At 39.7% G+C, this 23,162-nt stretch overlaps 2 protein-coding genes across 5 annotated transcripts in view; both read right to left on the bottom strand.

Moving 5' to 3' along the window:
• Positions 1-705: 705 nt before the first annotated feature.
• Positions 706-23,162, bottom strand: part of LOC111321384 (ubiquilin-1) — a 70,471-nt gene continuing 48,014 nt past the window's right edge. For all 4 annotated transcript variants that reach the window (XM_088758938.1, XM_088758939.1, XM_022924241.2 and 1 more), the window contains 8 exons: positions 20,173-20,365; positions 16,191-16,241; positions 15,670-15,702; positions 14,402-14,523; positions 5,194-5,282; positions 2,665-2,786; positions 2,283-2,367; positions 706-2,052 (listed from right to left, as the gene is read on the bottom strand). In XM_088758938.1, the coding sequence (XP_088615064.1) occupies positions 1,997-2,052; positions 2,283-2,367; positions 2,665-2,786; positions 5,194-5,282; positions 14,402-14,523; positions 15,670-15,702; positions 16,191-16,241; positions 20,173-20,365 (751 nt within the window). In that variant the 3' untranslated portion in view covers positions 706-1,996. The remainder of the gene's footprint in view (positions 2,053-2,282; positions 2,368-2,664; positions 2,787-5,193; positions 5,283-14,401; positions 14,524-15,669; positions 15,703-16,190; positions 16,242-20,172; positions 20,366-23,162) is intronic.
• LOC148732642 (uncharacterized) lies at positions 7,132-12,918 on the bottom strand. Its single transcript, XM_088758940.1, has one exon. It carries the CDS (start codon positions 11,357-11,359, stop codon positions 10,016-10,018), a length of 1,344 nt encoding a protein of 447 aa, XP_088615066.1. The 5' UTR covers positions 11,360-12,918; the 3' UTR covers positions 7,132-10,015.

Genomic DNA, 23,162 nt, shown 5'->3' with positions numbered 1-23,162 from the left:
AAAGGTAGCGCATTCTCCTCAGTTATTTCAAGACCTAGAGTGTTGGTCCGACCGGGGCTCGAACCATCGACCTCGACCTCCCGCACAACAGTCCAGCGCTCTAACCAATTGAGCTAACCGGTTTGCGGTTAGCTCAATTACTATCCATTGAAAGACAAATTAAGGTGTGCCTTTAGTATGAAAGCTCCCAAAATAGATGTCGGGGAACCCAAAGAACTCATCAGAAATGAATATAGAAAAAGACTTGGTCTTTCATTGACGAAAAGAATGAAGAGTCGAATTTGATAAAAGACCGTATGTCAGACCGTATGTTTCGCGAGATAAACTCTGATTATGGTTTGACAATTTCATTACTCGTATCAGTCAACAAATCATTTACATATATGCATACCATGTCCCTAACAACCGCAATTCTGTGAATAGATTTTGTGAACAGTCTCCAGTTCTTACGGAGACCTGATCTGCAATGTATTGTTTTGCAAGTGATTATCTATTTTAATGAAATTTTTGGTTTAACCACATTGTGACGTCATCTGTTACTGACAGACGCGTACTTACATACATACTATTTGATAACTGTACACACTGGCAGCTGTGTGTTCAAATCATGTCATATGCGTTTCAGTTTTGCAGCGCTCCTGTTGCTGAACTTGACAACATTCATTTTAAGAAACTTGTGAGAAAATTGACACCAGCACACCCGAGTCTTTTTTACCGGTATTTTAATTATCCTTCAGAGAATGAAAGTGCTGCGGTCGCTCGGGAGCAGACTACCAGTCTTCAGCAAATGTACCGTGAATGGCAATGGTAACATTATGTTAACGAATCATAGCCTTCTTCGAGACCATGACTTTTATCAAGCAAGGACCCCTACTAAATACTTTTCCTTAACTTCGCACGTTTTTAGGACAACTTGTTCGAAGAAGCGAATTTTCATTGATAAGGCAGATGAACTTCACCCTACATATTAAGAAAACTCCCAAACATTACTCGTACTATGACCCACAAGGTGCACTCTAGTTCGTGGAATTCCCCAAAGTGCAAGTTGATAACGGCCCTTAAAAATGTACGACTTGTAGCTTATGATGCGGCGGCGTGTAAGTTCACATAACGATTAATCCACACCCATACCTGGCGTTCCTTTTCATACACTATTTTCTTACCTAAATTCTAAGCATGAGCATGATGTTAAGTATCCTCGATTTTCCTACTTCCACTCTGTGAAGGTTATTCACCATTCTCAAGACTTTGCTTGGCATAGTAATCCGAGTTTTCTAACCATTTCTGACCAAACTTTCCAAAAGTCTTTAGTTTAGTGCAAAAAAGGCACAGAAATAATCCACACACCAGCTGTCCTCAAGAACACTCTTTCAACCAAGTATTACTTCAAGAAACCCAAAGTTACTTGGCCGATTTAGTTCGAAAACCAATAATTTATCCCGGTAATGCTACATAGAAGAACAAGTTGTCATAGCAATCAGATCGGATTTAGCGCTACTCGTGCTTCGGGAGAATGCCACTGTGAGACCTTCAAGTTTACTCGAAGTTTCACCAAGACTATTCCTCATTTTATCGGGGAATCACAACATCTAATAACGTTTCTTCATTTACATTTCCAAAGCAAAAAAGGAGAATTAAAAAATTCCCTGTTGTTTCTCTACATGGGATAAAAACAATGTCCTCATGGAAAATGGGTAGATAATTCTGAATATGACATTACATAATAATCTTCAAGAGCTTGTAATAGGGTTAAGCTAGTCTAGTGCACTTGTCTTGTATGATAAATTGTCAGCCTTAATAACAGGTATTATAAGACAGCGATTCCATAAAATGATTGTCCAGTCTAGTTACTGTCGATCGGTTCCGATACTTAGTGCTGACGCATTACCGGCGAGGTTTATTTCATTAGACAGAGGAAAGACCAATTATGCCTCTTTCCATCTCTAGTTCTGACTGTTTTTTTCTCCATAGGTAAGTAATTTATTTCAATCCGTCTTCATTGTAGCAGTCTTTCAATTGCAGCATTTAAGTCGCCGCCGGTTGCAACTAAAGCTGAAATAGAAATGCAAACAACCAGTTACTTTTTGTAAAGAGAAATTCACAAATCTCCAGAACTGTGTGTAATATAATGTTTTGGTTGAGTATTCGCAATTCCCCATTCACTTATTACCTCCTTTTCTGGCAATACAGCGAACAGCTATAAACCTTAACGGCTAACTTAACAAAGTGACCTTAAGAAAGATACAGCAATGTAACAGAAGGGAAAGCTACAAAGGTCTAACCTTGGATATTCCGAGCGCGGTCTACAAATCCCATCTGAGCCAACTGTTCCAACTGGGCGCGGTAGGTGACCTCAGGATTTTGAGTCTGAAATCATAAGGGAATACCTCATGAAAATCAAATCATGATCTCTTTCACTAATTACGGTGCAAACGTTTCTGCATTCTTAATTGCTTCCCAACCTTCCCCCTCCCCGATAAATTTCTAATGTTTCAACCGACCTTAAAGTTGTTGGAGAATTCTTGATTTTAGCTGAAACCCAGCGGCTGAAAAATTTTATTTTAAGAATACTATTCTGCTAAAAAGCCTCAACAAAGTCCCACTGATGCACCACAAATCGGAGAATCAGTCAACATGTGTCTATGGCCACTTCAAAAATCATACCTGAGTCATTGCTTGCTGCATCATTTGGGACATGAGCTGCGCCATAGGGTTTCCCTGGGGAGCCCCTTGAGTAATTCCCGGAGTACTTCCAGCATTTGGCCTTTGTGTTTCACCTTGCGTGCCTACCAAATCAAACGAGTATAGAGAAAGTGTAAAAACAAACAGAAAAACAAACACACTGCTACAATCTCCCTGTAATGCAACAAACCCATTCCTTCAATTGAGTGGTTCTCTGTATCATAGAGGAAGGTAGTTCGTGAGGAAGGTGGTTCTCTGTATCATAGAGGAAGGTAGTTAATTGAGGGAGCCCACTTAAGTGACCGAAATGTCTAACAACACTGGAGGAGAGGTACTCTCCAGAAACTATTATCAATCCTTATTTCCGCCATTACAGTATAACACCTTACAGAGGAAAAATGTCCTTGTGATGCTGCGAAACCATGCAGGAAAAATGACACGTGTACTGTACGTCGTTGGATCAACAAAACGATTTTGCGCTCTACAATTGTGTAAAAATGTACACCCACACAATGGACGGTCTGTGTATCAACAGTTACAACAGAGAAAGATACCATTGTAAATCAGCAACTTAAGCTTCTAAGTGAACTATGGGTCTTAAGTCAATTGACCACACTACAAATGATGGCACTTCCGGACTGCAGAGACGAAAAGGTGCCGTTTTAGAGACATGCCCATGTTTCCCGAGTTACTTCTGGGAACGCCTCAACAATTGAATATCTTCAGGTGAATCGCGTATTTTTGTGTAATATTATCTTACGCATTTTTGAAATTGCAAAATTCGCGAAATTAATGTTTTGCGAAAATGTTGTGACAAGGTGTGAGATTCCCAAGAGTAATGTTTGAAAGATGTATCAATAGATATCATTACGTCAGAATCCCCTCATTCAATTGCATTCTATTGACAACTTTAATTAAGGATGGTGAGATATCAAATTCTTTAAGTGAAACTGGGCTAAGGTAAAGTATAAACTCAATTTGAAACAGAAAAAAATTATACAAAGGACAAGACACTAAGTCAATTCACTACGTATTTTGTCATTAGTGATTTGTATTTGCTCTACAAAAAAATCTTTACATCTATTAAATGTATTGAATAAATACGTTCAAGAAAGTTTTAAAATCATTAATAAATTAAATTCACAAAGTTCCCCTAACTTCATTTAGTTAGGGGAAGTTACACTTTTTTTGTACCTTAAGTAACTCGATTGTTTACACACTAGATGTAACTAATTTTATTTTACAGCCTTAACGGTAGCGCGAAAAGACAATTACAACCCTGAGCAAACGTGTAAAATACTGTGCGAGTTTCCTATTGTATTTTTAGTGCTATATCAAAAGAAGAAAGATAGTATCGATGTCAGAAGTGTAAGTGCCTATAATGTCAGAAGTGTAGGATAGTATATTATTAAATCACTCGCAGGGCCCGTGGGCAAGATGAAGCGTATCCTGTGTTCTGATTGGCTACCCGAGCAGGCAAGATGGCTCGGGATTGCCCGCATTGATCCTGAGCATGAAAAAATAGAATTAACACTACGTTCGTAATTCTTGGACAATTTCGGCGATGGAAACGCAAAAAGCGGCAGAAGATGGTCAAACCGAAAAAACAGAAACGACTCTCGTGAGTTTGCTGCGCTACAAACAGTTGGGTTTCTTTCCCGGCTCTTGAAGAAAGCAAGTCATTCTTAATAAAGCGAAATCTTTTTGCAATATAATAAATCCTTTATCAACCAAGCTTGTTCGGTCAAGATGGCTGGGTATAGCCTCGTTCTTTTTTTCGCATTTTTATGGACCTCGATTTCGTCTCGGTCCATGAAAATGCAAAAAAAGAATTCGGCCAATATCCAGCCATCTTGAACTCACACTTGGTTAATAACGCATAGGTATCAGAAGGAAAAAATATGTTATATGCGTCTGATAGTATTCAATAGCATGATAACCCTAAAAGTATTGTATATTAAGTTTAATATGGTCAGGTAGGTCAGTGTTGAAGTGTGAGTCAACCGTGTTATTCAATAAACAAGTCTATAAAAAAGGGGGAAAAAGGTAGTTGCGCAGCTTAGCGAAAATCGACTTGAAATGTGCGGAATTCGTGTTATATCAACTCGTTAACTTGGTAGAAAGGACATCGATAAGGCAAAGTTCCACCCAGAGAGCGGGAAACACAACTCCCGGTCTATAAACAGATGCTGATTTAGTTATGGCAGAACTCACTGCTCAAGGCAACACGGTCTTTTTGTCTAGCTCCTAATTGTTAAAAAGATCCCTTGGAGATGAAAAAAAAGGAAAAGTAACGCTCTGGCCAGGTTGCTGGATAAGATCTAACCGGCCGATGAATAAAGCGATTATCTTTAAGCCTGGGAAGGCCTTCCGACCCAAAAACACGGTCCGTGCCATAATTGTATAAATACCTTTTCATGGCTAAGACTAAACAATAAGGTTGCTAGAATAAACCTCTTTAAGTTTTTTCAACATGTCTATAAAAAATGTAAAAACCTTTGTCTAACAAACCTGATGTCTGCGATGCAGGCGTGGTCATAGTACTGCCTGAGGAAGGGGTTGAACTTGTGCTCATTGTAGAAGGGGAGCCACCAGGAAGGCTAAAAATAAAAGAAACAGGGACTAGAATTATCTCAACAGGAACTTCTTTTAGCTTTGACATTGTGCCCTCAAAAGAAAACAGAGCTGCAAGTCTTCAGGGAATCTTCAAAATCACTACTACTCTTTGTTACTTAAAAAGAATACACCAATCATCCCTTCGTTAACGTTTCATTTAGCTATCAGAACCGTTTCCATAGTATATGTTACCAGTACCGTAATGACGTACAGACTTGATATCACATCTGATTATCTTTATTGCAGATGAACTTCTTTACATGTCGCGCGTATTGTGACGCATTTGATGACATGATTTATGACACTCTCCCAGGTCGTCAAGCAAATTGTGTTGTGACTTAGTTAATGACCGTAGAAAGTTATGAATGAGTATTGGGATAGTATTACATAGCCTCCAGCAAAACTGATATTGTGCTCTCAAAAGTCAATGATTATTCTGATGGTTCCTTGATTCTCAGTGCTGCCTTTTTTTTAGCAGCAAGACGTACAGGACGACCATGTTCGTCACTTACAGCTTCTTGTCTGTGTTCTATTTGCATGACATTTTACCACCATCTGACATTTCCAAAGGATTAAGTTTTTTCCATAGGCCTTGATAGTTCTTGTCCAGAACGTACTCTTAAAGATACGGACCTGACTAATCCGCCTTTCCCTGAGTGTAAATCGCTAACGACACCTACTTCCCACTGGCTGTGTGGATTATCTTGTACGAAAATAGCATCTCCTATAGCGACTGTTTTCCTGGATGATGTTGTCGTTCGGTATGAATGATGTTCGCGCAGACTTGTTAGACATTTTGTTTGTCATCGCGCCCTCAAGGCCTGAATTACTGTTCCGTGATACTTTGCTCTTTTCGCTAGTTCTTTTCGTTAAATCCCTAAAGGGACATAGTCTCGACATGTTTCCTTCTCTCTGACTCTTGTGTCAGGTGGTGATAGAAGGCGTTGTCCACCTAAGAAATGTGATGAGGTTAGAGGAGAACCACCACATGATATCCATGTAGGATTATGTCAGGGGAAGGCTGTTGATACAGCCTCTACTTCAGTATGTGTTGTGTTTATTTCAATCATATCCAGGCAGAGTGTTTGTTTAGTTTTCTTAAAGCATCTTTTCACTAGTCTGGTAAGCCATTCCTTGAATCTTCCCCACCGTGGAACTCTTTCCGTTAAGAATTTCCAAGTGATGCTACAGGTATGGTTGGCGAGGAACTATTGCAATGCATTTGTTTCAAGGAGTTTAGTTTTCATTGTTTGAAGCTGATTTCCCAGAGCTTGGTTAATAGCTCTCATCCACTGGCGTCACTTATTGATGTACTTAAGAGTTTTTCATTTCACTTTGTAGATGGTTTGCACGTGACGTCACGAAACTTCCGGTCGCCATATTGGTGGACCACTCTTCGCGCGAAATTTCAAAATGGCAGCCTGCCCTCGAGAGAGTAATGTGCAGTTAAGCGAGAATAAATATTCCAGGATAACCTCACCTGTGATACCCTTGTCCGATTATGCAAACAGGTTAGAGAATAAGGTCAAACAACGTTATCTTGAAAAAACATCAGCGATCGGAATCAACCCAATCTTAATGGAGGGCAAGAACTTAGGGCCGGATCGTTTACCTCCAGTGGAATCGACGGAGCTGCTGTTTTACCTTATGCTGGAGACTAGCTTTTACACTAAACAACAATTTAAAGCCTTTCGAAGCCTTCATGCACACAATCAAATGGTATCGGGTTCATTTCAAGTGTACAGGGCCACATCATTAACAATAAATTTATCGTTTTAGCGAACGAATTTGCAAAGAATGAATGAAGCCTTGATTTTTGTCTGGATCATTACCGAATGAATGAAAACTTTATTCAAGTGTCAATGTATTTAGCTTTACAGGTGTAAAAACTAATTGGGGACACTACTTAGTTACTTAACCTACAGAAGTTTAAAGATAGATTTATTAGTTATTTACACATTTAGAGTAAAATTTCATAAGTAAAACTGGAGCCTTATTTACATACTAATAATACTTTTAGATAGCTAAAAATTATACAGAATGATAAAATCTTATTTTATGAGCAGATTTCACAGTCCACGCAGGTGTCTTTTAACAATTCGGTCAGGTTTAGTTTCTTCATGCTTTGTCTAAAATCGTTTAAAGATGTTTTCTCCCGATCACTGACGCTTAACTTCCTCCATAAGTACGGTCCGAAGTAACGAAGTGAGTGTTTGCCGTAACGGGACGTTCTGACCCTCGGGATATCAGAATCAGCGTTCCTAAGCTCATAGCCTTTATAGGTAGACTGGAATATTTCTGCAATATACAGTGGCATTAATCCGTTTTTAACTTTAAACGTGAGTGTAGCTATGCTTTGTAATCTCCTTTCATATAGAGTTGATAGGGAGGCTCTGTTTAATAAAGTACTGTACGTGTAGATTTAAAAATTTAGATTTAAAAATTGCTCTCAGTGCTCGTTCTTGAATACGTTCGAGCTTACGTCTATCGGCCGTTTTGCAGAAATGCCACACAATGTCACAGTACGTCAGATGTGGTAAAATAGCAGATTTGTAGAGTTGAAGTTTGGCTGAGTAGGGTATAAGGTTGCGTAGCCTCATTAGCACTCCTACTTTCTGGCTTGTTTTCTTACAGATGGCACTTATGTGTTCGCTGAATGATAGATTTTTATCAATGGACACTCCGGGGATTGATAGACGATCTGAAGATGTTACCACAACTTGTTTTTCAATTTCCAGCGCTATTTCCTCTGCTGGCTCTTTTGCTGAGGGTTTTGGATCGATGACAAGTATCTGGTATTTACTGGGGTTCGCCCTGAGAAGGTTCTCTGTGTACCACTGTGTCACTTTTTGCGTTTCGCTCTTGAGTTTTTGTAAAGCTACCTGGACCGAGTCCCCACTGGTGTATATTTGGTGGTCATCTGCATACATGAAGAGATTCTCTGTTCCTGTGTGTAACGGAAGGTCGTTTTGAAACAAGTTCCACAGTAGAGGTCCAAAGGACGAACCCTGTGGTCATCCTCTTGTTTGGTCTCTCCATGCACTAAACTGGTCTTGTAATTTTACTCGGTTTTTTCGTGAGCCAAAGAAAGATTGCATAAGATTTAGGGATGTTCCTGAGAAACCATATGCCTTGAGCTTCTGAACCATTAGTGCAGGGTACAAGGAGTTAAACGCTTTACTAATATCGGTGGATAATGCAGTTACACACTTTCTCTTATCGGCAGCCATTTTCCAATCCTCTGTTAACCTTAATAGAGTTCTCTCGCAGCTATGTTGTTTTCTATATGCCGCCATTTTTCCGTACAGGTGTGAATCCATGGCTGCAGTTATTTGTTGGCAAAGCAATGACTCGAACAACTTGTCTATTGAGTTTCCGACCAAAGTGGGGAACAATTTTATCTGCCTACTGCTGTGGTTGTAAGGCCGGTCTCGGAGAGTCCTGCTCGCATGTTGCCTTTGTTTTATTCTACCTTGAGGCATGGACAAAGAACTTTACCTCTGCGAAGAAAATGAAAGTAGATCTAGATGCACACCTAGACAGCCTGTCAGAGATGGCTGAAGTCGATAGCCACGGCCAAGATTCGAAAACTGAGTCAAAAGTTGTCCCAGATCCGTCAGAAGGTGAAATGGAGTCTTTCTTTGAAGAATTAAACAGCTGTAAATTTAAACCCATTGCCCAAGCCTTGTTTCAAGCCGACAGCTTTGTACTAAAAAGTCGCTAGATCCCTACAATTCACGATTTGTCCGATCCTGAATATCAGGATCTTGAGTATCCTGAACTGCTAAAGGTCTGTTTCGAGAAGAAAATTGCAAAGTCTGAAGATCAAATGACACATATTGAGGAAGACACCAGAAACCAGTCTCAAGGTACAAATGTTTTCAAGCACAGAGCTGGAAGGATTGGTGCCTCACAAAGTAAGCGGGCAGCTCACACAGATTTCTCATTGCCTTCTCAGTCTTTAATTCAAACAATTTGCTACCCTGAGCTTAATAAACTATTTTCAAAGGCGATTAAGCATGGGTGTGAACACGAGGGACTTGCAATCAATGCTTATGAACAGGTTATGAAGCAAAAACATTCAAATTTCAAAATTGTTAAATGTAGTACATTTATCAACAAAGAGCACCCTTGGCTTCATGTAACTCCAGACTTTTTCTGTTCTCGTGACTGTTGTGGGGAAGGATGTGGCGAAGTCAAGTGTCCTCTTTGCATAGAAAATGGTGACTTTGACAACTATGTCTGTAAAAGTTCATCTTGTTTGAAGAAGGGCAACGCTGGCAAGTTTTGGCTCAAGCAAGACCCTGAATATTATTACCAGACACAACAACAACTGTTTACGGTAAAAAGAAAGTACCATGAGTTTATTGCACGGTTACATTTCTCCACCAGTGAATTATGCCTGATGAGCAACACTGGAGCTTTGTTCTGCCCAAGCTCATCAAGTTTTGGAGAACTTGTATTCTTCCTGAAGTGCTAAGCAAGTGGTACTCTAGGAAGCATTTTATGCCCCCCAGGACTAGGTATGGGCATGACCCCTCCCAAGCAAGTTTTGATATTCCAAGGATGAGACCTCACTTAGCCAATTGTTTGAGAGCCCGTAACATGCAGCTCTTCCCAACAGTTTCAATTTAATTTAGAAAATTTAATTGTTACCCTTAAACATTAACTAATAGTATATATGTATCGTACACAAACAAGTACATTGAAAAATCAGTCAAATGGGACAATTCCAGGGGCAAAGGTTAACCAGAGCCGCACATACATTAATAATCCTGTCAATCATAGGAGTTGATGTTTCTTGGGAACCACTGGGGTTGCTAATTAAGAAATCAATTGGTAGAATTCCATTAAAAATAGTGTACTTCCTTCGAAGTAAACCAATTACTCGCTCAACATGTATGCGAACATTAGCAAATTCCCTGATTCCTTCGACATCCACTGGATCTAGCTGGTCTTTACCTCGTGTAAAGGCTGGAGTTGTAACCTCTGCATTCTTAAAGATAGGGGATTCTTGGATGGTAAATCCGCGATCTGCAAGGACGAGATCTCCAGGTAGTAGCTTCTCCAATACACCACATTGCTTAGTCAAACACTTGTCTGAAGTTCTCCCTCCCCATGCTTTCGAAACAAAGGAAACTGTACCCTGTGGAGTTATGCCTATTAAAACCTTTACAGTGTTATGATGTTTGTAGGATGACCAGGTTTGCGCACGTGCAGATAGATTGGATGGTCGGTCAATAAAGACTTCAAAACAGTCCATAATCACTGTTGCTTTTTTACCGAATGAGCGCTGAAAACATTGCGGCATGGTTTTCCACAAGTCCTCTCGGTCTGGCCATTTAATCAATGGGCGCAGTCTTGTATCCATGACGATCATCCAGGCCTGAAAAGATTTCGACACAGTTGACACAGAGATGCTAAATCTGTACGCCAGATCTTCAAACGGCGTATTTAGTTTCAGCTTCATCAATGTGATAATAAATTCTTGAAAAGGAGACAAAAGTTGGGACTCGCGAGTAGCAAAGGGAAGAATATGATGAATAACAACGTTTAGGGTTTCGAACGAAGGTAATCCGGTGTAAAATTGTACTTTCTTGTCGTCATATTTTCGAGATTCATCCTCACTAAAAGGCCGCTGCGTGCGCGGTGGGTCTGAAGAAACAAGATACTCAAACTCTTCTGTTCGAGAGCTGGAATCCACACACTTGGGAGGTTCTTCGACAGAACTGATGCCAGAAACTTTCTGACCCTCTTCATTCGACCTCATTTTCTTCGCTGCGGCTTCCTCTGCCAGTACTCTCTCTCTCTCTCGAGTTGCTCCTTCCGTTTCCTTTCTTTCTCTTTCTTTCTCTTTAGCTCTCCGGTCCCTTTCGGATGCTTGCTCGAAATTCTTTTGCTGTGAGTTCTTGTTATGGCCCAGCTTTAAGGTCGGAACCCAGTCTACGTTGTATTTGTCCCAACTAGCCGCTGCTTTTCCTGAGACAAAATGACGGCCACATACTCGACCGTTCTTGAGAATCTTTTCTGTCACATCTGCTCGACTTATGGCAGAAGTCATAGTTAATAGAGGGGACAGAAATCCAGCGCGAAAGCCTTTCGCGAGACAAGTTCTCCGCCTCTTCTCCTTGATTTGTTATAATGGATGGTACTCGAGAAAAAGTAAGACCAATATCCGGACTGCTTTTGCTTCCACAACCGACTATCAAGCAGAAAACCATTCTTACTGAATACGCGCGACTCGATTTGTTTACTATTTTAGTTCACCAATATGGCGGCGTAGCGACCGTTGCTAAGCATTTAGTGACGTGAGGGAAAACGATCTACAGGTCCAGTTAAGTGTGATCGGGACTGAGCTGTTGAGCCTGTTAAGCGATTCTGTTCAATAGATGAGGCACTCCCTTCACCTGACAGTCACCCAATATTTGCCAACCCTGATGATGTCTTGGAGCTTAATGGTGATTTTTGGCAATGCTGATAACTTCTGAAGATAAACAGCTATATTCACTTCTCTGTTCTATGAGGCCCCAAGTCCACCTCGATTTAAGACTTGAAAACGGTGTAAGTTATTGGTCAATGATTTGAGGGCTACAGTATGTGCTTTGGGGTATTGACTCGTCCACAGGCCACTCCAAATGCCACTTCATGTCCAAATGAAATGTTACAAGACTTTGCATCCTCCATGCTTCCGGTCAGCAACAGAGGAAGAAATTCACTCCAGCTGTCATCTATTTGAAAGGCATTTACAGTAAGCTGCAATAGCTTTCAAAGTTGTGACATGGCTTCCTTGCAGGAAATAATGGACTCCTGGAGTTCTAGAAAGACTTGATGAATAGCTTCCATTCTTGAAGAGTAACTAGATATCTCTAGACATTCTGCAAGTTGTACTACCAACTTTGCCAGCAGAATTCACAACAGGTTTTAAGAGACAAAAAAGGTTGTTTCGACTTCAATTTACAACATTGAACTTTCAAGATGTTTGGCATCTTACTCTTGCCAAACAAAACTAGCTGTTTGATCACTTTGATAACCCTTACAAGGCCGTGATTGTCTGAAAAAGTTGCGCTAATGAAATATAAAGGTTCTTGATGCACCTCTTGATTATTTGATTAAGTTCCAATGGTTCAGTAATCAAATCAATAGGAGTCATACGATTATAAATTGCTTAAGCCAACTGAAATGAATCCAAGCTAATTGAAATAAATCCAAGCATTGATTGAGATTGAGATAGGTTACCAAACGTTTTAGTGCTCACTCCAGGATTACTCATCAGTGTCATCGACTTCATTGATAAGTAATGTGTGGATATCAAATGAAAGAAGAGGCAACCATGGAAGATGCTGTGGTCGAAGAACTAGTGTCCTACCAATCTGATTCCTACAACTGGGCGTCACATATTGTGGAGTTTACAGATTTCCAGGTTTCCAGGTTCTCCGGTTTCCTCCCTCAACAAAAATTGACTTCCGAATTTTGCAAAGCCACTTAATTTTTTCAAGATAAAAATTAGAGATAATAATTTTGAACGACGTTTCGACCTCGCCGAAGTCATTTTCAAGCTGATGAAAAGGTAAATTTTTACATATTTGTATTAAATTCAAGACGTGGGAATGATAAAGGCGATAAAATATGGAAATATGTAAACGCTAGGCGTAAAATAGAAGTGTAAAATTGCAAAGGAGACAATACGAATAAATATGAGAGTTGACGAAAGTAAAACTATAAATTATACGAAGATGCCGTAAATTATTAGAAAAATAGCTTTGCGCGGATTGAGTCTGACTATTTGTTCAAGCTTGGCTTAATTTCTTTTATACAAAGCATCTCGTAAATTAGGCAGTCCAGTTTACTTTTGCATTTCTTCAGGATTTTGAAACTGTGCTGCAAGTCACTTGGGGTATGCCCATGCCGCTCTTTAATGTGGTTCCCGATTAAAGACTGAGACGCTTTGTGTTCTTCAGCACGTTGGTAGAGGTGCCGGAATGTGTAAAAGTAAACTGGAATGCCTAATTTACGAGATGCTTTTCATAAAAGAAATGAAGCCAAGCTTGAACAAACAGTCGGACTCAATCCGCGCAAAGCTATTTTTATAATAATTTACTGCATCTTCGTATAATTTATAGTTTTACTTTCGTCAACTCTCATATTTGTTCGTATTGTCTCCTTTGCAATTTTATCACTTCTATTTTACGCCTAGCGTTTACACATTTCCATATTTTATCGCCTTTATCATTCCCACCTCTTGAATTTAGTACATATATGTAAAAATTTTCCTTTTCATCAGCTTGGAAATGGATTTTTTAACTCCCGAGAAAGAACCCAGAGAAAGGGAAAACAAAACAGTCAACGGTTTCATCTCGTTTCGGAACTCTAACTTCATTTCCACGCAGAATTCACCTGTCAGTTTTTTACCAATCTGAGACAAGATCATTGAAGCATGGCGAAATACTTTTCCGAAACAAAATAAAGAACGCATTAAAGCGTTAGAGAGGGAATTTCTGCCCTTTATACATAAACTACAGCGTTGAAAATGTTATAAAACAATTGGTTCATACGTCAGCTGTGCGTTCGTCGAAATATGAAGCACTTAGGAAGTTTGGAGAGCACTCAAGAAGCTACGGTTGCTCTCGGTGCGCCTCGAGCAACTCTTACGCATCTTTCGTGCTCTCCAAACTTTCCGCGTGCTTCATATCTCGATGAACGCACGCTGACGTATGAACCAATTGTTAATTGGAGTTTAGAAGACTCCTCCATTATATTTTACAGTGAAAAATGCTGAATCACTAACGATTCCTCAACTTCACTCTAACTTCTATTTTGCCATACTAACTACGCAAACTTAAAAAAAAAAACAAATGAATAAAGGCTGATAGTTTCGAAAGAAACTGTTTGGGGCTGCGTCGGTGGGAGTAACGAAATAATTTGGATATATCAACAAAGTTGAAATGGTAAATTGGCCATTCGCTCCGACGAAGGGCTAACGCTCGAAACGTCAGCTTTTGTAATCATTACGGTGGCCAATTTACCATTTCAACTTTGTTGATATATCCAAATTATTAAAAAAAAAACTCTGCCTTGGAGAGGCTCATCAACTAGTTCAGCTCACCCCACTCCTGGTACCAGGCCTGGTGCCTCTGCTTGTAGCTGCATCATCCCTTGCTGTATTTGCATCAAGGCTTGCATTACTCTAGGGTTAGTCATGGCTTGTTGGAAATCCGGATTCTGCATCTGTTTAAATGCGGATGAAAGGCAGTTATTTCTGATATGTTAATTGAAAGTAGTAAAGGGTACACACAGCCTATGCCTAAGGCATAAGGAAATTTGAATTGGTTTAGAAACTGAACTCAATATTATAATTATTTCTAATGGTAATTAAACTGATTGGAGTGCATTTTGGTCTGGAGTCATGAGAGTGAATTCAAAATTCAACGAAAGCGCAGCGCGAGTTGGACTTAAAATCACAGGTACGATTTCAGACCAAAATCGCACAACATGAAGTTCAATTACCTCTTTATTACATCCATTTTGAAAGCGCAAAATAAAGTCACTCAAATACAAGATATTTTAGTCTGTACAAATATTTTATTGCTCCAATACTGAGCTGACTTTTAAAAAGTTGCAAAAGTTATTTTTCACTCTCCATTAATTTGATTGGCTTCTTTGAACAAGCCTTGAAATCTGATTGCTTGATGTGTTTTAGTAAAGGCTTCTCGTCGGTGAGGGAAAAAAAAAGATTTAGGGCAAAAAGTGTTGTGATTCGGGAATAAATTGCATCGATGAGAGCCTATAAGATTGAAAAGATTGCTCAACTTTTCCCTTCATCAACAAAAAAAAAATTCGAGTTTATTTACATGCAATCAGCAACAAATTGGGAAACATTTCCATGATATTTCAATTATTTGTTATCCTTTCTTTCCTTTTAGCAGTAACAATGGGTAAGGTGCCCTTACATGGTCGAACCATGGCAGTTTCACTTTCTTTACTTTTATTTCCTACAAGGTCTTTGGAAATTCACTAACGTCAATGACGTTATCCATGTTTTCAAAAACAACAATGCCACTGATTCTGAAGTTTCTGTGAGACGAAAAACAACCCTCCACTGGAAGACAATGTTCGTAAAGCATGAAAATTGTGCAAATGAAATAGAAGATGATTTAATATCACTAAGCAAGAATGTTTCCCCAAGACTATTATTGAGTATTTGAAAAAGTTAAATTCAGTTCTTTCTTTTTTAAAATGAGGGGGAGAAGTATCAGAAAGGTTGTCCTTTTTATCTACGTTTATCTCAGGTTTTATTGGGGTTTATCTAAGAGACAAAATCATTGGGACAAAAAAAATCGGATTTGAGAATATTTTCGATGTAAATTATCTTACCTGTGACATAAATTCTGGAAGCCTTGATGCAACCTATAAAAATAAAAAATTTGTAATTCGCGCAGTTTTCTTATTACTAATAGGATTAAAGTCACATTTTAGTCACCTTGCCGCCAACCCACAACTCAGACCATCATTTGAACATCAAACTTTTTTTCACAACACTTTCAATGAGTTTCTGACAGTAATGATCTTTCTTCAAGTACTTTTTCTACTATGCAATTCAAAGATATACTCTCAATGTATGGCATGTAAAGGCTGAGCCAACTGAACATGTATGGGCTGTTTCTATGGTACAAGAGAAGACCTCAAATATAATGGATGAAATTTAAGGTTCACTATACGTACGCTGCTTTTTCTTGCTTTACATGGTACCCTAGTAAGTTAGTAACTAAAGTTAACCACCTCAAATTTTAAGCCAACATTTTAAACTTTTCTGGTTACATGTTGTCAACAAAGCCAGCCAATATTATATCAGCTTATGTAAAGAGAGTTTTAAAAATTAGGTCATGGTCACTCACCTGATCTGCTAGCTGGCTATTTCCTTGAAACATTGGATTTGATCTAATCATCTGCAGGATGGGATAAAAGAGAATCAAAGAATACATCTTGTAATGGCCAAGCTCAAAGTAGAGCCCTTGTGGATCAGTAGGGAGAGTCTAGGATTATGGAATTCGAAGATTAGATGTTCAATTCCTCATGCTAAATCAGAATTTTTCCTGCATGTTCTGTTTTCTGTTCATTAACCCAAAAGCCCTGGGGACTAATTCTACTGTATATGGTATGAAAAACTATAACAAACTCAATACTTAAACTCAAAATGGTTCTCAAGTCCATTTCTATTAGTTTGTTGGAAAAAAATGAGAAACAAACACACGATAATATATGTATCCCTCTTTGTCTAGCTAATTAAGTTGAATTAAGGGTGCTGCAAATGTGGTCACTTGATATTTTGCTTGCTGGACAGGTGTAATTTTTCATGTTTTCCAGGTGAATGGCATCCTCGGAGACCCAGGGGCTGTGAGTCGATTTCAAGTTAGGGCGGAAGAGCCCCTGGGGACATTGTCTCACAAGACTAGTTCTAAACGGTCGCAGTCGTTCTGGCATCTGATTGGTGCCAGAAAATCTTTGTTTTTTTCTGCCCAATCAGAGTGAAGTGTGCTTTGGAGTCCTTTTCGTGTGTTTTAACACGGACATATACAAGACGCTCAGTTGCTTGAGATGTAATAATTTTGGGCCGTACGACGGAGCTTTGCTCGAGGTGAATAGTTTCAGTCTCAGCACACAGGGTAAGTGAAATCGATCAGACTGTCCGTAAAATCTTACCGGAAATTATACTGAATACTTTCGCAAGTATCACAACAGAAAGTGTTTATAGTTTGCGAGGTTCGTATAAAACACAATGGTTGCAAGCGTTAATGTCGCTTTAAACGTTAAACGAGATGTAAGCTTGAATCTTTCTAGATTTTTTGTATGATTTCCTCTTACTTAAACTTTGCCAATCCCGTGAAGTTATTTCGTCGCACGGGCCACGCAGGTATGTCGAGCAACTGGCGCTTACGCTTACGTAGCTTTCTGTGCGCGCCAAAATTTAATCTTCGCTTTGTAGTAAAGTCTTTCACAATATGGCCAAGATTGCAGAGAACGTTAAGTTCATGGACGACCTCCAGCAAGCTTAGCTGTGTTTCCGGTTAACGAATTAAACTCTGAACAAAAACTTATCGTCGAGAACATCGTGGGAAGGAGAGATGTTTTCAGACAGATACCGACGGGGTTTAAAAAGAGCTTAATCTTTCAACTGCTGTCTGGAGTGTTCAAATTCTTGAACTCGAAAGGCCACGGATTCTCTTCTAGTCCCTTGGTCATTGTCACTTCACCTCTTTTTTCGATTGTTGAAGATTTAGTGGGAATCGATGCTGCTTTCATCACAGGCGGCCCAGGCTCTGTCACTGTCACAGGCTCTTTCACAGTGGATTATTATAGAGTTTATATAGTGGTTTAGTTGGACTTGCTTTTGAGCTCCGTAAATATAAAGTTGTGTGAAATAATCAAAGAAATAAAGTCTTACCTTCATGCAGAGTAGTCTGTGCTGTTCTTGTCGCGGTTTGAGGCCGTTTTGCTGTGTTTCAGCTTAACGTCCTACCACTACCAAAGAAGAGGGAAGGTAGGAAAGCTCTGTCTCACACACGCCTGCCAAAATCGCTCGAAAAACACTTAAATACTTCTCTTTGAACCGCCTCCTAGTTGGCGAGCGTGTGTGCCGGTGAGACAGAGCTTACATACCTTCCCTCTTCTTTGGTAGTGGTAGGACGTTAAGCTGAAACACAGCAAAACGGCCTCAAATTGCGACAAGAACAGCACAGACTACTCTGTATGAAGGTAAGACTATTTCTTTGATTATTTCACACAACTTTATATTTACGGAGCTCAAAAGCAAGTCTAACTAAACCACTATACAAACTCTATAATAATCCCCTACGAAAGAGCCTTTGACAGAGCCTGGGCCGCCTGTGCTTTCATTGGGGAAAACAAACCCAAAGACCAAGAAATATTGGATGGAAATGGCGGGTTTGCGCCAATTCCTCGACATACCTACGTGGCCCGTGCGACGAAATAACTTCACGCGATTGGCAAAGTTTCAGTAACAGCAAATTATACAAAAAATCTAGAAAGATTTAAGCTTACATCTCGTCTAACGTTTAGCGACATATTAGGGACCTTAAGCAAACCACGATGGCGACGGCAACGAGGACGTGGAAAAACAAAAGATCTTATGGGCAGAACAATAGCTCAGCGCGTGCATTTTAAAACTTTGTACATTTCTTAGCCGTCCTTAGCAAAACAACAACGTGAAATCACCAAAATTTGCGTGACGGCAAATTATTTTAATTTCCATTTGGAACTTAACGCTACTTTATATGTTATGTTGAGGTTGAGTTGCGGCGCCGTATGAGATAGTAAATACATGCAGCCATTTTCGAAATTCTAATTAAAAGTAGAAATTTATTTTTTAATCGACGACTTCCATGGCGTTGCCGTCCCGACTGCTTAAGGTCCCTATTAACGCCTGTAACCATTATGTTTTATACGAACCTCGGCAAACTTTAAAACACGTTGTCTTGTGATACCTGCGAAAGTATTCAGTATAATTTCCGGTAAGATTTTCGCGGACAATCTGATCGATTTCTCTTACATTGTGTACCGAGATTGAAACTTTTCACCTCGAGCAAAGCTCCGTCACACACCCCAAATAAACATGGCGAGTAACTGAACTTCTTGTCTATGTCCGTGTTAAAACACACGAAAGGACTCCAAAGCACACTTCACTCTGATTGGGCAGAAAAACAAAGATTTTCTGGCACCAATCAGATGCCAGAAGGACTGCGACCGTTTAGAACAAGTCTTGCAAGACAATGTCCCCAGGGGCTCTTAGTGGGCCAAAATATGTTCTCCAGTTTAAGTTGGTAATTTAAGTTCTTTGAGTACCTAATACTTAAGTTCAACAGCACTTAAGTCCTCAATTGATTGCACTTAAAACTTTGCATATCAAGTGAGTTAATTTACAACCTTCAGATAAACCTTAATTTAGGATGGCTCAAAATGGCTAGGCTATTTCTGAACATCCAACTCTTGGATGGGTCAATAATGCCACAAATTTGTTTCCAAGAAATGGCATTAAAAAAGCAAAGTCAGTTCTCATGAGGTTGTGATCAAATATTTGGAATATAAAGATTATCAGTGAAACACCAGGGCTCGACACTAACTTTTCAACTTACTAGCCAAGTGGCTAGTGACATCTTAGATGTTACGACAATATCAGTCTGTTTACAAGGCAAACTGGCTAGTGTAAATTGAAAACCACAAGCCAAAACTGAATTTCTACTAGTCTGTGGCTAGTGGGCTACCGTTAGTGTCGAGCCCTGAACACTACAGCCTCTCGCAATATCCTTGATGTTAGCTTCATGCACCTGTCACTCAACAATGGCATTGATGATTCAGCAACTGCTGAATTTCAATCGCCATATCATTATTAGTCTTTCTACATTAATGTGAAAAGTTAAACACAGGTTTTACGCAGACTTTCAGGGAAACAAAGGAAGAAGTAAAGTAGGACTAATCCTTAGAACAATAATATATTGTTGCACGAAAAAATGAAACAAATTCAAACCACTCAAACTACATCACTAAATCTAAAATAATATTTCAAATCAATGGAGTTTAGCTTTCTGGAAGTCATAAGAGTTAACGTATAATGCTCAGTTCTGAGACATAACACTTTGAAATAAGAGTCACGTATATACCTACACTGTATTGGGCAAATACATTCTACGAATTGAAAAAACAAGACAAAACTAAAAAAGCCACCTTCATTTGAGATTGTAAGTTTGCTTTGCGAACTCACAACCTCTTCTCATCACTTTTAACGAGATTCAAAGCACCTCATTGAAACTATGATATCAGTAAAAAACTGATTTCCATTATTTAGATTATGCATTAACTCACAGACGCCATGAGGTCAGGGTTCTGTAGCATGCGTTCCATCATGTCATGCATGTAAGGACTCTGCATCATGTTTTGAAACAAGGCTGGGTTACTGGTCATTTGCTGCATCAAGGACTGCATGGCTGGTGTCTGGAACATGCTTGTCATGGTATTTTCCTGTTCAGATGGGTTAGGACTTGAACTGTCACCAACACTGAAAAGAGAAAAGAACTTCATTTCTGTATAGAGATAAGAACTACTAAAAACCACCACTGAAAAGGATAAAATACATGTATTTCCTCAGCACTAGCTACTGCACATCAAGACCAATGGTGATTGTTCACCCTACTTGATAATCCCTTAAAATTACTTATTTTGTCTGGTAGAAACATTGTTGTGTCCATGTACACCTTATGGCAAAGATGTTGTCAAAGGAGAAACAAAAGCAAAACGGAAATTAAAGGCCAAACAGGAATGATTTAGTGTTTAGAATTATGCTGAGGCTGTATGCCTGGCCATTGCACATCCTTCACACAACTTTCCCCTGAAACTACTCATGTCTGTTTGCAAATGTCAATCAAATCCAAAAGTTCTGTTGGTGTCAGGAGTTGAAGCCAAGTGAGATATACTGGAGGTTTCAACCCACTGCAAGATCAGCCTGTAAGGTTAAACAAGTTTGCCCTCTGAAGTTACACAAGTTCTCCAAGTTGAACAAGTTCAGCTCCTGAAGTTAAACAAGTTTGCCCCCAACTTAACTGGTTCACACCAATTCTTTGAACTTGTTCCCTTACAGCAGAACAAATCTTTTTTCTGTCAAAATCCTAAATATGAATGATAAACATGAAATTTCTTTAATTTATTTCTGAGTCAAATGTTTGACGCCTGTTAGCTCCTAAAGGAACCATTTTATTAAGCTTGTTCTTAAAAGTATGCTAATCCCATAAGTTTGACACTCAAATGAGGCTACTACAGTGGAACCCCGATACAAGGATCCTCGATACAATGATATTCCCGGTACAACAATAAATATGCTATGTCCCAGCAAAAGTTACAGTAAAATGTATGGGACAGAACCCCGTCTCGATATAACGATAGGGACCTTACGCAATCAGGACGGCAACGCCAAGGAAGACTTCGATTAAAAAATGAATTTCTACTCTTAGTTAGAATTTCAAAAATGGTTGCAAGAATTTCAAAAATTAAGAATTTCAAAAATGGCGCCACAGCTCAACTTCAGCATGACGTATAAAAGTAGCGTTGAGTTCCAAATGGAAATTAAAATAGTTTGCCGTCGCGGTTTCGGTTCGCAGACGACGCAAATTTTGGCGATTTCACGTTGTTGTTTTGCATAGGACGTTTATCATTCATATTTAGGGTTTTGACAGAAATGTACAAAGTTTCAAAATGCACGTGCTTAGCTATTGTTCTGCCAATAAGATCTCTTGTTTTTCCACGTCCTCGTTGCCGTCGCCGTCGTGGTTGCGTAAGGTCCCTGATAACTCGATACAACGATCTAATTCCACTGCTCCCTTGGCATATCGTTATATATTTACTTTTCATTGAAAATCCAACACTTATCGATTTCTTTTACAAATATAATGAGAATTGTTCAAATGTTCCAATAACTGTTCAAATGAGAATCGTTCAAATGTTCCAATGACTGTTCAAATGAGAATCGTTCAAATGTTCCTTTAAGTTTTCATGGTGTACTGTTACACTGACGTCACTGTTCCATCCGGTCACTTAGTACTCTTCAGATTCCAACGGTGAAATTCTGGAAATTGGTCTTCGTTTCACGACTCCTTTGGTTCTAACGTCTACGACTCGTACTGATCATCATTACCAGGATACACTGCCTCTATTCGTCCAAGTTTCCAATCTCGTCTTGGTGCGTCTGGGTCAATTACCAACCCCAAATTCCCCACTGTTAGGTTCTTTGAAGGTTGGAACCACTTTGGTCGGGATCCATTACTCGGCAAGTACTCTCGCATCTAACGACTCCATACTCTACGAATCAGCTCCTGAATTCGTCTCCATCGCCTACGCACTCTGACCGCCATCGTATCGACTGTATCTGGGGCTAGCTCACCACCCATTTGGCCTATTAAGAAGTGGTTTGGGGTCAACGCAGTCTCGTCATTGACATCTCCACTAGCTGTGGTTAGAGGCCTGGAATTCAACAAACTCTCGGCTCCTGTAAACACTGTTTGTAACTCCTCATCATTGACATCTGCTTCTCTCAAAATTTCACATATTGCCCTCTTGGCCCACTTCATCGTTCTTTCAAATACACCCTCGAAATGTGGTGCTTCTGGTGAGTTGAACTGCCCCTCAATTCCTTGGTTGGAAGTAAGCCTTTGAATTTTGTCCTGGTCCATGTTATCCACTAGCTCCTTGATTTCCCGTGCTGCTCCCAACGTAGTTACTGCCATTATCACTGAGCATCATCTTCGGCCACCCTCGTCTAGCCACCATACGTGTCAATGCATTTAAGAAAGCATCCGTCTCCAGGGAAGTAGCCATCCATTTCTAAGTGACAACAGTGTGTCTGTAGACACACAAATAAGCAAAGGTAACGCTTCATTCGTGGTCTGCCCCGTCCTTGCATCATGTAGAATGGTCCTGCAAAATCTGTCGCACAATTGGCAAATGGTTTCGGAGTCATCTCTAATCGAATTCTAGGCAACGGTGCCATCTGTTGTCGTGCCGGACAGCCCCTGAGTCTCCTGTTACATTCCGCACATTCTTTGATACATCTTTTTACCTGTTGTCGTCCGTGAGTCACAAAATACTTCTCTAGTAGATGGTTCAACGTAAAATTTACTCCCATCTCGTGACCTTCCTTTTCATGGTGATACCTCACGATTAACCTGGTTACGATGTGCTCCTTTGGAAGGATGACTGGAAACTCCGTTTCTTCTGGCAAAACATCTGAATATCGCAGTCGCGTGTTTGATCGAAGGAGTCCCCCGTACAACTTTGGTGTGATCTTTAGTAACGTGCTCTTGCTA

The sequence above is a fragment of the Stylophora pistillata genome, chromosome 4 (genome assembly GCF_964205215.1).
Source record: "Stylophora pistillata chromosome 4, jaStyPist1.2, whole genome shotgun sequence".
In the NCBI taxonomy this organism is placed as follows: Eukaryota; Metazoa; Cnidaria; class Anthozoa; order Scleractinia; family Pocilloporidae; genus Stylophora; species Stylophora pistillata.
Note: the sequence above shows the minus strand (reverse complement) of the source record. Positions and strands in the feature narration are given on the sequence as shown.